The sequence below is a fragment of the Lithobates pipiens genome, unplaced genomic scaffold, assembly GCF_037356315.1.
Source record: "Lithobates pipiens isolate NorthernLeopardFrog02 unplaced genomic scaffold, aLitPip1_a1.2 Scaffold_8, whole genome shotgun sequence".
Taxonomy (NCBI): Eukaryota; Metazoa; Chordata; class Amphibia; order Anura; family Ranidae; genus Lithobates; species Lithobates pipiens.
Genome location: NW_027507903.1, coordinates 51,151,939 through 51,165,362, shown reverse-complemented (window position 1 = coordinate 51,165,362; position 13,424 = coordinate 51,151,939). Strand labels below are relative to the sequence as shown.

At 46.6% G+C, this 13,424-nt stretch overlaps 1 protein-coding gene across 1 annotated transcript in view; it reads right to left on the bottom strand.

Moving 5' to 3' along the window:
- Positions 1–720: 720 nt before the first annotated feature.
- The window catches only part of PDIA3 (protein disulfide isomerase family A member 3), a 31,029-nt gene continuing 18,325 nt past the window's right edge, over positions 721–13,424 (bottom strand). Inside the window, exons 7-13 of the mRNA XM_077472018.1 lie at positions 9,548–9,673; positions 6,415–6,597; positions 5,084–5,192; positions 3,260–3,388; positions 3,071–3,150; positions 1,412–1,469; positions 721–1,177 (exon numbers count right to left, since the gene is read on the bottom strand). Of these exons, the coding sequence (XP_077328144.1) occupies positions 1,067–1,177; positions 1,412–1,469; positions 3,071–3,150; positions 3,260–3,388; positions 5,084–5,192; positions 6,415–6,597; positions 9,548–9,673 (796 nt within the window). The 3' untranslated portion in view covers positions 721–1,066. The remainder of the gene's footprint in view (positions 1,178–1,411; positions 1,470–3,070; positions 3,151–3,259; positions 3,389–5,083; positions 5,193–6,414; positions 6,598–9,547; positions 9,674–13,424) is intronic.

Here is a 13,424-nt window from a genome sequence, read left to right as displayed (position 1 = left end):
TTTATACAAAAATCAGTGCTAAACAAATGCAGATTGTGTAAACACTGGCAGTGAAGGGGTTAACCACTAGGTGGCAGTGTAGGGTTTAAGTGAGCCCTGGGGAGTGTATCCAACTGTGGGAGGGCATGGCTATATGACACGTCACCGATCTCTGCTCCGATCACAGGGAGCAGAGATCAGCGACACTCACTAGGCAGAACGGGGAGATACTTGTTTACATTAGCATCTCCCTGTTCTTTCTCCCCATGAGATGATCGCAGGTATCCGACGTGATCGAGTCCACGGGACCCACGATCGGACTCAAAGGGCCCAACCGGCACGCAAGTGATGGCAAATTTAAAGGGACGTACCTGTACACCCTCCCTGTCCATGCCATTCTACCTGCATACATTGGCTTGCGCCGTCGGCATGGGGTTAAAAAGGTATATATTAATGCTCCATGCAGATTGCCAACCCATTATGTTCTTCTATGGGCTCCCAAGGCTAGAGCAGAATCAAAATCTCTAAAACTGCAGCCCCAGCAATGAGTTGGCCAGCATCCCCCAATTGAGGTCAATGAGTTTGATGCATCAAAGGAGTATCCAGTAACCATGATAAAAAAAAAAAAAATCTGAGAATTTAGGCTTTAAAAAAAATCCACATTTCACATCCAACAGACTGGTTTTGTCAGTCTACACACAGCAATACCACAATAGTAAACAAAAACAAGGAAAAAGCACAAAGGGTAAGGGGGTATTTATTTTCAAATTTGTTTTGAATGTACAAAAAATAAAAAAATTAACGAAAACCAATACCATCAAATTGTAGAACCCCCTCCCCCAACCCTATCCCTCCCAACGTAGATGGAAAAGTGGTGCCCCCCCCTCAAGCCACAAATAATTGTAAGGTCCTTGGATGTTTCCAACAGTGCATCTAAGAAATCTCTAATCAACTGCCATGTTCCCTTCAGGAAGGTAAGTGTCGCTTCAGTGTCCACACTGTTTTCCCAGTAGAACCCAGTAATGTCAGGATGACAACCCCACCCTGGAAAAAAAAAAATAAGACCAATTTGAGGACATAATCTCATTTACAACTCTTCTTTCTTCTTCTTTTTGGGTTTTTCATCTTCTTTCACAATTGGAGGATTGGTTGCTTCCTTCTTCAGATAGCTAAGGAAGTCGCTGACCTCTCTGCCACCCTGAAACACATACAAAGCAGTTTAAGGTCTAGAAATTAAAGACAGTTTTGCAGTACCATCAAATCTACGAGATATGGGGCAACTTCTCCAGGTCAATGTTAGTCTTAATGCAATCAGGGTTAAAAACTTTAAAGACACAAAAGCAGCCGGCCTTTGAGTCACTGGAATATCAGTCTTCCACTTTGAGGCCTAAAGTTTCCATGACCTGGAGGCACAGGGGAATACACCACTTACCTCATATCTCTTTGGACTCTGCTTGCTTCCAGCTGGTGCAAAGTAGATTGTTGGGAACCTAAACAAAGAAAAACACAAATTACACTGGTGAAAAGAAAACCAAAGCAAACAGACCTCATGCCCAAGTCCAACACTATGACCTGATGTAAATGATCCAAAACTCAAAACTGAATTAGGACTTCAAACTAGCTACTGACAAAGTCAGTTTTTATTACATGCTGCAAGCTGTCTTCACAATAATCCATCCTGTTTTGTTTCTGAAGTTGAAATAAAAAACCCAGTAGGAAAGGTGCAGTAGAAGTAGGGTCACCTCAATGTACAGTTTAAATGTCTTTCCCCATAGGGGTAGTGGGTGCAATACACTTTCAGTACCCTATCTCAAAGCTTCCTCTAAAATGGTGCTCTTGGTGGGCAGTCACACAATAGCCTTACATTGTATGTGATGCACAGCAGCTAAGGGAGAACAACCACACCGGGGCTACCCAGAGCAGGGGGGCAAGGTAAAGTAATGCAACAGGTGTATAACCCTTGTAGTGATTGCTCAAGTTCCATCAGTGTTGATGGGGGAATACCTCCTGCAGAGCCACTGTGTTCTGGGGGGGGGGTGGGGGTGGGGGAACAACCGGAGAAGACAAGCTGTAATAGCTACAAGCAATAATTGCATTTTTTTTTTTAAATCAGTCAGGCTGGTTGTACCAAAGTTTATCATTTATCATCAGTACATTCAGCCTGCCCATACATGAATTGCATCCTTACATCTCAGCCAGTCCCAGCTGAACTGGCTGAGATTAGAATAGTCTGTAGGCCGGCTTAAGAAAGCAGAAGAAACCTCTTGAGTCCTAAATCACTATACAGTTATTTTTGTTAAATGCAAAATTTGTATTCTGGCAAGTATTGTCAAAGCAGAGTGCTACTCTAACAATGCAGCTCTTAAAGGCCGTCATTAACCCATTATAAAATTTAATTAAAGTTCAGGGAATGTGAAACTCAGACTCACAAAAAACATTCAGAAATGGTGAAAGGATGAGGGCTAAAATATGGAATTTCCCAGTAAATGATATTAGCTTTTGCATGGCAAGCACAGCTTTACTATCCTGCAATCATTTAAACAATTTAGATGTTAATAAAGCAAAGATTTATTGGCATTTATATATTATATCTAAACCAGAAGAAGGACTTCATGCTCGGTCACATGAGCTTTGGTTCCTGATGAGCAATCCATGTTGCTCTTCAGCAAGCATTGCATCACCTCTTCACCATCTGCTTTAACACCTTGATTGCTGGGAGCTTGTAGAGTGGCCCAATTCACTCAAGTGGGTCTCGTTCAGCGAGTACACCTACCAAAAGACAGACTGCTGTCTTCATTAGCTGCAGAGGCAACAGCTGAGCAGTAAAAGCACTGCTCAACTGCAGGGTTTTCCTAACATGAATGAGCCCCTTAATCTGCTATACAATGACAGTGGATATACATTTTCATACAGCATTCAGAGTTTACTTGAATCAATAAGGGCTGGCAATTGATTCAAGTATTGTATTTGTGGGGCCCGAACGTACTGGCTAGAGCACCAGATCAGTTCATGGACTTCTATATTGGCAGTGGAACTGGGAGGAACATTTTGTTTCTCTTCAGAGTTTCTCTCAGCACACTAGTGTTCTTACCCTCTGACTTCAAAGTGAGGCGGCACATCATTGGCTGTGGCATCCATCTTGGCAATAACAATGTTTGGATCTTCAGCCAGCTGTTAAAAATGTGTTAATGTTTTATTAAAGTGATCTACAACCACATGGAAGACATACATAACCGCCATCCCACCCACTGACATACCAGCAACTGTACAGTGTTCATACCTTCTCTCCGAGTTCCTTGTATTTGGGCTCCAGGTTCTTGCAGTGTCCACACCAAGGAGCATAGAACTCAATGAGAACATCTTTGCTGTCATCATTTACAAGCTCGTCAAAGTTTTCAGCCACAACCACCTTACCAAAAAAAAATAAAAAAATTAGTATGCAAGGGCAGACCAAACACCCTGGACCCGAACCCTATGAGGCGGGGACAGGACCACCAGATATGTACTACAACATCTCGTTTGCCACACCCGCTGAAGCATTGGTCACTGTAGGACTGGTTTGAGCTCGCTAACCGGCCCGGGACCCAGTTCCATCGCAGGAGAACTTTGTATGCAGTTTATGGCAAACAGAACATTTTTAGCAACCATGAATAGGTTGGTCAATAAGCTTGCCAAGTGTTTCTCTGCATTGCTGCACATTTATAAAAAAAAAAAAAAAAAAAAAAAAAAAAAGTTATAGGCTCACATTTCCTCAGTGAGAAAAAAAAATAAAAATAAAAAGCCCGATTAACCAAGAAAGGCTTTGACTCACAAAATGAATTTTTTATAAAAAAAAAAAAAAAAAAAAAAATCTAAAATGTAGGGCACAAATATATTTACCATAAATTTGAGTGATAAATAAGAGGTGAGGTCACTTTGACATGTGCATGTATGCTCCTACATGTGAAGAGCTCAAATGTTTTTGGGGTGGACTTTAACCACTTCAGCCCCGGACCATTTTGCTGGTCAAAGACCAGAGCACTTTTTTTTTCGGCACTGCGTCGCTTTAACTGAAAATTGCACGTTCATGCGACGTGGCTCCCAAACAAAATTGGCGTCCTTCCCCCCCCCCCCACAAATAGAGCTTTTGGTGGCATTTGATCACCCCTGCGATTTCTATTTTTTGCGCTATAAACAAAAAGCGTCAATTTTGAAAAATAAAAATAAAAAACACATACTTTGTTATAATAAATATCCCCCAAAAATATTTAAAAACATTTTTCCCTCAGTTTAGGCCGATACATTCTACATTCCCCCCCCCCCCCCCCCCTCAAAAAAAAAAAAATATCGCAATAAGCGATTGATTGGTTTGTGCAAAAGTTAGGGTTCATAAAATTTTTGGGACCATTGTCATTTATACATCAATCAATGCTATACAAATGCACTGATTCCGGCGTAAATGACACTGGCAGTGAAGGGGTTAACCAGTAGGTGGCAGTGTAGGGGTTAAGTGTTCCTAGGGGTGTTTTTTTTAACTGTGGGGGGGGTTGGGCTTTCATTTAGTGAACACTGATCTCTGCTCCAATCACATGGAGCAGAGATCAGCATCACTAGTTGCTAGGCAGAACGGGGAAATGCTGTTTACAAACGGCATTTCTCCATTCAGCCGCCCCGTGAGACAATCCTGGGTATGCCTGCGGCGATAGAGTCCGCAGAACCTGCAACCGGACTCACGGGGGTTCCAACCGGCACGCGATTGCGCCGCCGTTGGCGCAGTCGTGATGGCAGGACGGCGTTAAAGATTGGACGTACCTGTACGCCAATATGCCTGCCCGTGCCATTCTGCCGAAGTACATCGGCGTGCACAGGTTAAAATGTTCGGGTGTAACCATTTCTTACACTTGCTAAAAACTCTTATCACATTGTGAACAAAACACTGGACCAAGCAGTAAAGGTTGGATAAGCATCACGAAAGGCAAGTTGATGCAGAATCAGACAGGGTGGGTTGGGGGTGATTCTGGACATGATCCAGTAGCTGCAGTAAAAGGGTTACTATATAAAAATGGGCTCCTAACCATCATGCATGGGGTGGTCCAGTATTTCGATACCAAACAGTTGCCCTCACCTTGACTGGGCCATCATTGTTTTCAGGAATTGGCTCAGACTTCATGTATCTCTTCAACTTGCCATCAAAGTAATCTTGAAGGAAGCGTTCCAATGCTTTCCCATCGCGACTATGGAGGGAAAACAAAAAAAAAAAAAAAAAAAAGTTTTGATCTGCATTGCTTCTTACATACTGGTTAGGATCGGTAATGCATGAAAACACCAAAGGTACGATCAGCATGTCAGACTACTGCACTGTACTCGTAGATCTCAAGCTTGTGATAACCTGTCCTATTAAAAATTTTTTATTTCTGAGCATGCAAAAAACATGGTGAAGTTTGGGATTTCCAGAATCACCCAGGCTTAGTGCATGCAGAGATGTGCCACAGGGCTATGGTAGGATCCAAAAGCCCTTTGGCACAACCGTGCAGGAGACATTTGACTAGACTAAAACTTAACAACCGCTGCTGAGAAGTTGCACCACTTGCTCACTCTGCCCTTCTGCCCTCATTCATACTGCTTGTATTACTACTTTCATACAAGGTTTTCGTGAATGGAGGAGCAGTTGAATGATAGTCTCCATTCACAACGCAGGCAGGTTGCACAAATTGTGGCAGCAACTGCCGTTAATCTTTACAGCACACACACCATCAGCTTTAAATAGTGAAGGAAACAATGACATACCATCTTGTATACAATAAGCTTTATAGCCAACTTCCTGTCCAATAATCCACCGCAGAATGACAGCATTCAGCCTTGTAGTGTAGATATATCCCCTTCACCCACTCCTTTGACAATAAGGACCCATTTCCACAGTCCTGAGCCTGCATTCTGTGACAGTGATGTGCATGAAGCAGAAATAGACATGCCTATGCTGCACTGTGTGCACGTGTCTGACTTTTCCAAACTGCCTGATGTGGGGCAAGGCGAAATTCTTTTAAAGTGGAACTACTGGGCAAAACATTTCCATTTTGGATAGCGCAAGGGAGTGTTATATGCCGTCAGATTTATTTATTTTTTTAAACTGTCACAGTCAATATTTCCCTTCACTCCTTGTCCCAGACCCAAATAAAAAGAAAGGAAATCCCTGCAAATTAAAGGAATTCCTTGGTATCCCAATTGGAAGGTTTACCCCCTTACTTTTCTGGAGAACATCCCAAAAGTTGGTATTTTCTATTACTTTCAATAACAGTAAACAGGACAAATAGAGGGGTGAATCTCCCCAACAGGAGCACAGACAGCAATACAATTTGACAGGTGTTCTAATGCCTCAACTATGCAAAACAAAATAAGTTTTGCCGTTCTACTTTAATAGCACTTTGAAGTCTTTGGCCCATTAAAATTGACACTTACGAAAATTCCTCCTGCATGGCATATTTCTCTCCCTTAGCGGTTTTGATTCCAACAACAGGCAGGTCACCAGTACTGGCATCCAAACCAAACTCCGACACCTCATGTGCAAAGGATTTGCGGTTGGCAATGGCAAAGTTGAGCTTGTGTCCGGCATCGAGAAACTTCTTTGCAACCATCATTACCCTGGAAAGAAAGGCTAGTTAGTATGGCAAACAAGCAGAAATTTTCCAGGTCTCTGATGCACAAAATTGACAGACAGTCCATTAACCACTTTCAGACCGGACCAATTTGCTGGTCAAAGACCAGACCACTTTTTGCGATTCGGCACTGCGTCGCTTTAACTGACAATTGCGCGGTCGTGCGACGTGGCTCCCAAACAAAATTAACGTCCTTTTTTTCCCCACAAATAGAGCTTTCTTTTGGTGGTATTTGATCACCCCTGCGGTTTTTATTTTTTGCGCTATAAACAAAAATATAGAGCGATAATTTTGAAAAAAAACGCATTATTTTTTACTTTTTGTAATAATAAATATCCCCCAAAAAATATATAAAAAAACTTTTTTTTCCCTCAGTTTAGGCCGATACGTATTCTTCTACATATTTTTGGTTAAAAAAAAATCGCAATAAGCGATTATTGATTGGTTTGCGCAAAAGTTATAGCGTTTACAAAATAGGGATAGTTTTATAGCATTTTTATTAATAATTTTTTATTATTTTTTTTTTTACTAGTAATGGCGGCGATCTGCGATTTTTATTGTGACTGCGACATTGTCGGGGACCCATCGGACATTTGACACATTTTTGGGACCATTGTCATTTATACAGTAATCACTGCTATATAAATGCAGTGATTCCTGTGTAAATGACACTGGCAGTGAAAGGGTTAACCAGTGGGTGGCAGTGTAGGGGTTAAGTGTTCCTAGGGGTGTGTTACTAACTGTGGGGGGGTTGGGCTTTCATTTAGTGTACACTGATCTCTGCTCCAATCACATGGAGCAGAGATCAGCGTCACTAGTTGCTAGGCAGAATGGAAAAATTTTGTTTATACAGCATTTCCTCCATTCGGCCGCTCCGTGAGACGATCACAGGGATGCCTGCGGCGATCGAGTCCGCGGGTCCCGCGACCGGACTCACGGGGGTCCCGACCAGCGCGGGAGCGCGCCGCCGCGCTCCCGATGGCACGGCGGCAACGAATATTGGACGTACATGTACGCCAATATGCCTGCCCGTGCCATTCTGTCGACGTACATTGTCGTGCGCTGGTCGGGAAGTGGTTAAAGACCAATACTTGTTGAATCAAATCTGACCAACACCTTTTACATGAAGGATCTTTAACTGCTAAGCACAATCTCAAGAATTGTGTTTACAAGTGTTTTAAACAAAGGTTTCTATTCACAAAATTATGCATGAAATATTTGCAACCTAACAATGTCAGGGTGGGGGGAACAAATCCCACTCCCCAATTTTGTTTCAACCACTCTGGTTAAATATACTTGCCTACAGCCATTACTGAACTCCTGAAATGTTTTATAAATACCACACTGGCTTCATTACCATCATCGTCAACTAGAAACTATTACACATCAGACATTAGGAACATCCAAGGCTGGAGCACACATTCCCTCACTACCTCCTACCCGGCAAGGGGGGTGGGGGGGGGTACAACAAAATAGTACACCTATTTTTAATCTGCTCCAGTCTGGTCACATGATGTAGCTCCGGGAGCAGATATCAGTTGGGAATTCCAGGAGCCTTGAGATCCACCCATGCTCAGGTGTTTTCAGTGCTCCCTTCTCTTCAGCAGCCACTGCCTAACAAAGGGGAGTCGGAACTGCGTGGTCACAACCAGATCGGATTACAAATACAGGTTAGGCAGAATAGGTAGGAGGGTGGAGTGAACATTTTTTTTATAATGGTCTTAGGCTGTTCTTCCACTTTAACGCCAGAAAAGCCAATACGTTGACATTATGACCAGGGAACCTCATGAGGTAGTAAAGTAGTTGTAGTAAATTTTTCATAAGAGAAATGTGTTCTTTAACACGGCATAGACAATTCTGTATGTTCTGATTTTCAACAAGATGAAGCTACATTATGAGCATTCCAGTTTAAATCCATTTTCAGAGCAGGAAACTGGAGTAAAAAAACAAAACAAACCCTAGATAAATGTGCCGATTGTGTGCTCAGTTTGAATTTTACTGGTTGACAGACGTTAAAGAGGAAGTAAACCCTGATGGGTTTACTTCCTCTTTTTTTCCCTGCAAAGGTAAAGCATAATGGACTACTATGCATCGCATAGTAGCTCATTATGTGTCACTTACCTGACACAGGAGCCAGCGAAGTCGCCGCTGTCACCTGTAGTCCGCCGCATCCATCTTGGTTGTGGCGTCTCTCGCAGCTCCGACGAATGACAGCGGAGAAGCCGCGATGACGTCACTCCCGCGCATGCGCACGGGAGTCGCGTCTCGGAGCTCCGACGCTGCCATTCGCCGGAGCCGCGATGACGTCACTCCCGCGCATGCGCACGGGAGTAGACAAATTTGGCAAATCCATTCTTGGACTTGCCGCATTTAGTGCGCCTGCGCGCCGCTGTCTACGGCGCATGCGCCGTAGACAGCGGTGCCCATTTTCGGGCAAATCTCCTAAACCATATAGGTTTAGGAGATATTACTTGGACCTACAGGTAAGCCTTAATCTAGGCTTACCTGTAGGTCAAAGTTGTTTGGAAGGGTTTACTTCCATTTTAAAGTGTATGTTACCATCTCAAGACAAATACATCTCAATATTACAACACTACTTCTTGTAGCTTTATTTAGTAAGCTTAGCTGATAAAGATAGCACACAATGCCAGCCATTGAGATAAGGCAGTCAGATAAGCAGGCGAAGGCAAACTGCCAACATGCAATCTTGGCTTTCCAAACAAAAACAAACCCACACGCCGTTTATGACCTATAAGGGAGAGGGAGGAGAATCAATGGCAATCCTATTTGGTTTTTAATCAAATGCTCCTGCCATATTTATCTTACCAGAGAGCACGTGTTACCTGGATCTGGCAATTATAGGAAATGTAATCTCGCAATTCTGTGTATCTTAACAGATATGAAGATGTTTCCTGCACTATAAAACAGCAGCTCACCTGTTCCTCCAGTAGTTGGAGCCCTTGGGGTTCTTCTCATAGTCCACATCATAGTAGGCCACAAGCAGGTCTTTTCCTTGGATTGATTCTCTGTTGTCTTCATTCATGTGAGGGCAGATTCCAAATCTACAGAAAGAAAAAAATAAAGCCATTTATAAACTACACAAATGTGACATGACCATTTCCTTAACAGGTGAGATATGCAATGGCACAGGGTTCCTAGAATGGGGAGTTTGCTCTTAAAAACTGGCATTCCATACACAAGGCACAGTTCTCTCTTTTTATAAACGATGGACCTCTAAAAAGATAGGTTTTGTTTAAGCTTCATACTTACCTAGGTGGATGCAGCATCAGACCAATGCTGCAGCTACCCAGCCGTCTCTTCACTGAGCGTAGGCAATGCCTTGGTTCTCTCACCTCCGAGCGGAGAGCTGCTGCCAGTCAGCTGCTCTGCTCCTCCACGCTCACTGAAGCACTGAGTTGTGGAGGGGCCAGAAGTGGCCACCTCAGCGGCTCGCTGAGACTGCCACAAGTCCACTGCTCTTGGAGACGACAGCTCCCCACTGAAAACGGGTCACAGGAGTGCAAAACACAAAAAGAAAATTGCACTCCTGTGACCCAGAGGAAAAGCCCAGCCAAACTAGCTCAGGCTGGCCTTCACATAGAAATAAAATCTTGACCAATGTCCCCTCAATAAGAGCGCCTTTAAAAGCAGAACTAAAAATTGACCTATATATTTCAATGATATGACGCCTCTGAGGTCCCTCACCCCATCTTCTCCCTGGCTTTTTCTTAAGTGCCGGCCTTTGGCAGCCTTGATTGGTCCCAGTACATGGCAGAAATGGAACCTGACGCTGTGCATGAGCAGCTCAGTTTACATTCTGCAGGAGATTAAATATGCTGCCAAGTTTTTATTGCAGAAAATATTGCATTTCTCTTCAAGAACATGCCTGTTTTGTTTTTTTATGTAAATTTTTTTAAAGATTCTCATTTTTAAAACATACTTGCCTGCTCTGTGCAATGGTTTTGCAAAGAGCAGCCCCGATCCTCTTCTGGGGTCCCTACAGCACTCCATGTTCCTCCCTCAGCCATTCAAGAGGGATAGTCCCAGATTACCAAGGCACTCATGCAACATTGCTGGATCAAGATGGGGGCTCAAGTATTAGGGGGGACTGCTGCACACAGGTGTTTCATCTTAATGCATTTAGATGATAAAAAAAAATACACACACACCTTCTGCCTTTAGAATCACCAGCTGTGTGCAGAAAACCATAATACAGTTTCAATAATCCAAAACATGAAGGAAAAGATGAGGGAGGGGAGGGAGGGAAGGGAAGGAAAAGATGAGGGAGGGAGGGAGGGAGGGAAGGGAAGGAAAAGATGAGGGAGGGAGGGAGGGAGGGAAGGGAAGGAAAAGATGAGGGAGGGAGGGAGGGAGGGAAGGGAAGGAAAAGATGAGGGAGGGAGGGAGGGAGGGAAGGGAAGGAAAAGATGAGGGAGGAGGGAGGGAGGGAAGGAAGGAAAAGATGAGGGAGGGAGGGGGAGGGAAGGGAAGGAAAAGATGAGGGAGGGAGGGAGGGAGGGAATGGAAGGAAAAGATGAGGGAGGGAGGGAGGGAGGGAAGGGAAGGAAAAGATGAGGGAGGGAGGGAGGGAGGGAAGGGAAGGAAAGATGAGGGAGGGAGGGAGGGAGGGAAGGGAAGGAAAAGATGAGGAGGGAGGAGGGAGGGAAGGGAAGGAAAAGATGAGGGAGGGAGGGAGGGAGGGAAGGGAAGGAAAAGATGAGGGAGGGAGGGAGGGAGGGAAGGAAAAGATGAGGGAGGGAGGAGGGAGGGAAGGGAAGGAAAAGATGAGGGAGGGAGGGAGGGAGGGAAGGGAAGGAAAAGATGAGGGAGGGAGGGAGGGAGGGAAGGGAAGGAAAAGATGAGGGAGGGAGGGAGGGAGGGAAGGGAAGGAAAAGATGAGGGGAGGGAGGGGGGAAGGGAAGGGAAGAGGAGGGAGGGAGGAGGGGGAGGAAGAAGGATGAGGGAGGAGGGAGGGAGGGAGGGAGGGAGGGAGGGAGGGAGGGAGGGAGGGGATGGAGGGAGGGAGGGAAGGGAAGGGAAAATGATGAGGGAGGGAGGGAGGGAGGGAAGGAAGGAAAAGATGAGGGAGGGAGGGAGGGAGGGAAGGGAAGGAAAAGATGAGGGAGGGAGGGAGGGAGGGAAGGGAAGGAAAGATGAGGGAGGGAGGGAGGGAGGGAGGGAGGGAAGGGAAGGAAAAGATGAGGGAGGGAGGGAGGGAGGGAGGGAGGGAAGGGAAGGAAAAGATGAGGGAGGGAGGGAGGGAGGGAGGGAGGGAGGGAGGGAAGGGAAGGGAAGGAAAAGATGAGGGAGGGAGGGAGGGAGGGAGGGAGGGAGGGAGGGAGGGAAGGTAAAAGATGAGGGAGGAGGGAGGGAGGGAGGGAGGAGGGAGGGAGGGAGGGAGGGAAGGGAAGGAAAGAATATGAGGGAGGGAGGGAGGGAGGGAAGGAAAAGATGAGGGAGGGAGGGAGGGAGGGAGGGAGGGAGGGAGGGAAGGGAAGGAAAAGATGAGGGAGAGGGAGGGAGGGAGGGAGGGAGGGAAGGGAAGGAAAAGATGAGGGAGGGAGGGAGGGAGGGAGGGAGGGAAGGGAAGGAAAAGATGAGGGAGGGAGGGAGGGAGGGAGGGAGGGAGGGAAGGGGAAGGAAAAGATGAGGAGGGAGGGAGGGAGGGAGGGAGGGAGGGAGGGAAGGGAAGGAAAAGATGGGGAGGGAGGGAGGGAGGGAGGGAGGGAAGGGAAGGAAAAGAGAGGAGGGAGGGAGGGAGGGAGGGAGGGAGGGAGGGAAGGGAAGGAAAAGATGAGGGAGGGAGGGAGGGAGGGAGGGAGGGAGGGAGGGAGGGAGGGAAGGGAAGGAAAAGATGAGGGAGGGAGGGAGGGAGGAAGGGAGGGAAGGGAAGGGAAAAGATGAGGGGAGGGAGGGAAGGGAAGGAAAAGATTGGGAGGGAGGGAGGGAAGGGAAGGAAAAGATGAGGGAGGGAGGGAGGGAAGGGAAGGAAAAGATGAGGGAGGGAGGAGGGAGGAAGGGAAGGAAAAGATGAGGGAGGGAGGGAGGGAGGGAAGGGAAGGAAAAGATGAGGGAGGGAGGGAGGGAAGGGAAGGGAAAAGATGAGGGAGGGAGGGAGGGAGGGAGGGAGGGAAGGGAAGGAAAAGATGAGGGAGGGAGGGAGGAGGGAGGGAGGGAAGATGGAAGGGAAAGATGAGGGAGGGAGGGAGGGAGGGAGGGAGGGAGGGAGGGAGGGAGGGAAGGGAAGGAAAAGATGAGGGAGGGAGGGAGGGAGGGAAGGGAAGGAAAGATGAGGGAGGGAGGGAGGGAGGGAGGGAAGGGAAGGAAAAGATGAGGGAGGGAGGGAGGGAGGGAAGGGAAGGAAAAGATGGGGAGGGAGGGAGGAGGGAGGGAGGGAGGGAAGGGGAGAAAAGATGAGGGAGGGGGAGGGAGGGAGGGATGGAGGGAGGGAGGGAGGGAGGGAGGGAAGGGGAAGGAAAAGATGAGGGAGGGAGGGAAGGGAAGGAAAGATGAGGGAGGGAGGAGGGAGGGAAGGAAAAGAAGAGGGAGGGAGGGAGGGAAGGGAAGGAAAAGATGAGGGAGGGAGTGGAGAGTTGGGGAGGGAGGGAAGGGAAGGAAAAGATGAGTGAGGGAGGGAGGGAGGGAGGGAAGGGAAGGAAAAGATGAGGGAGGGAGGGAGGGAGGGAGGGAAGGAAGGAAAAGATGAGGGAGGGAGGGAGGGAAGGGAGGGAGGGAGGGAGGGAGGGGGAGGGAAGGGAAAGGAAAAGATGAGGGAGGGAGGGAGGGAGGGAGGGAGGGAAGGGAAGGAAAAGA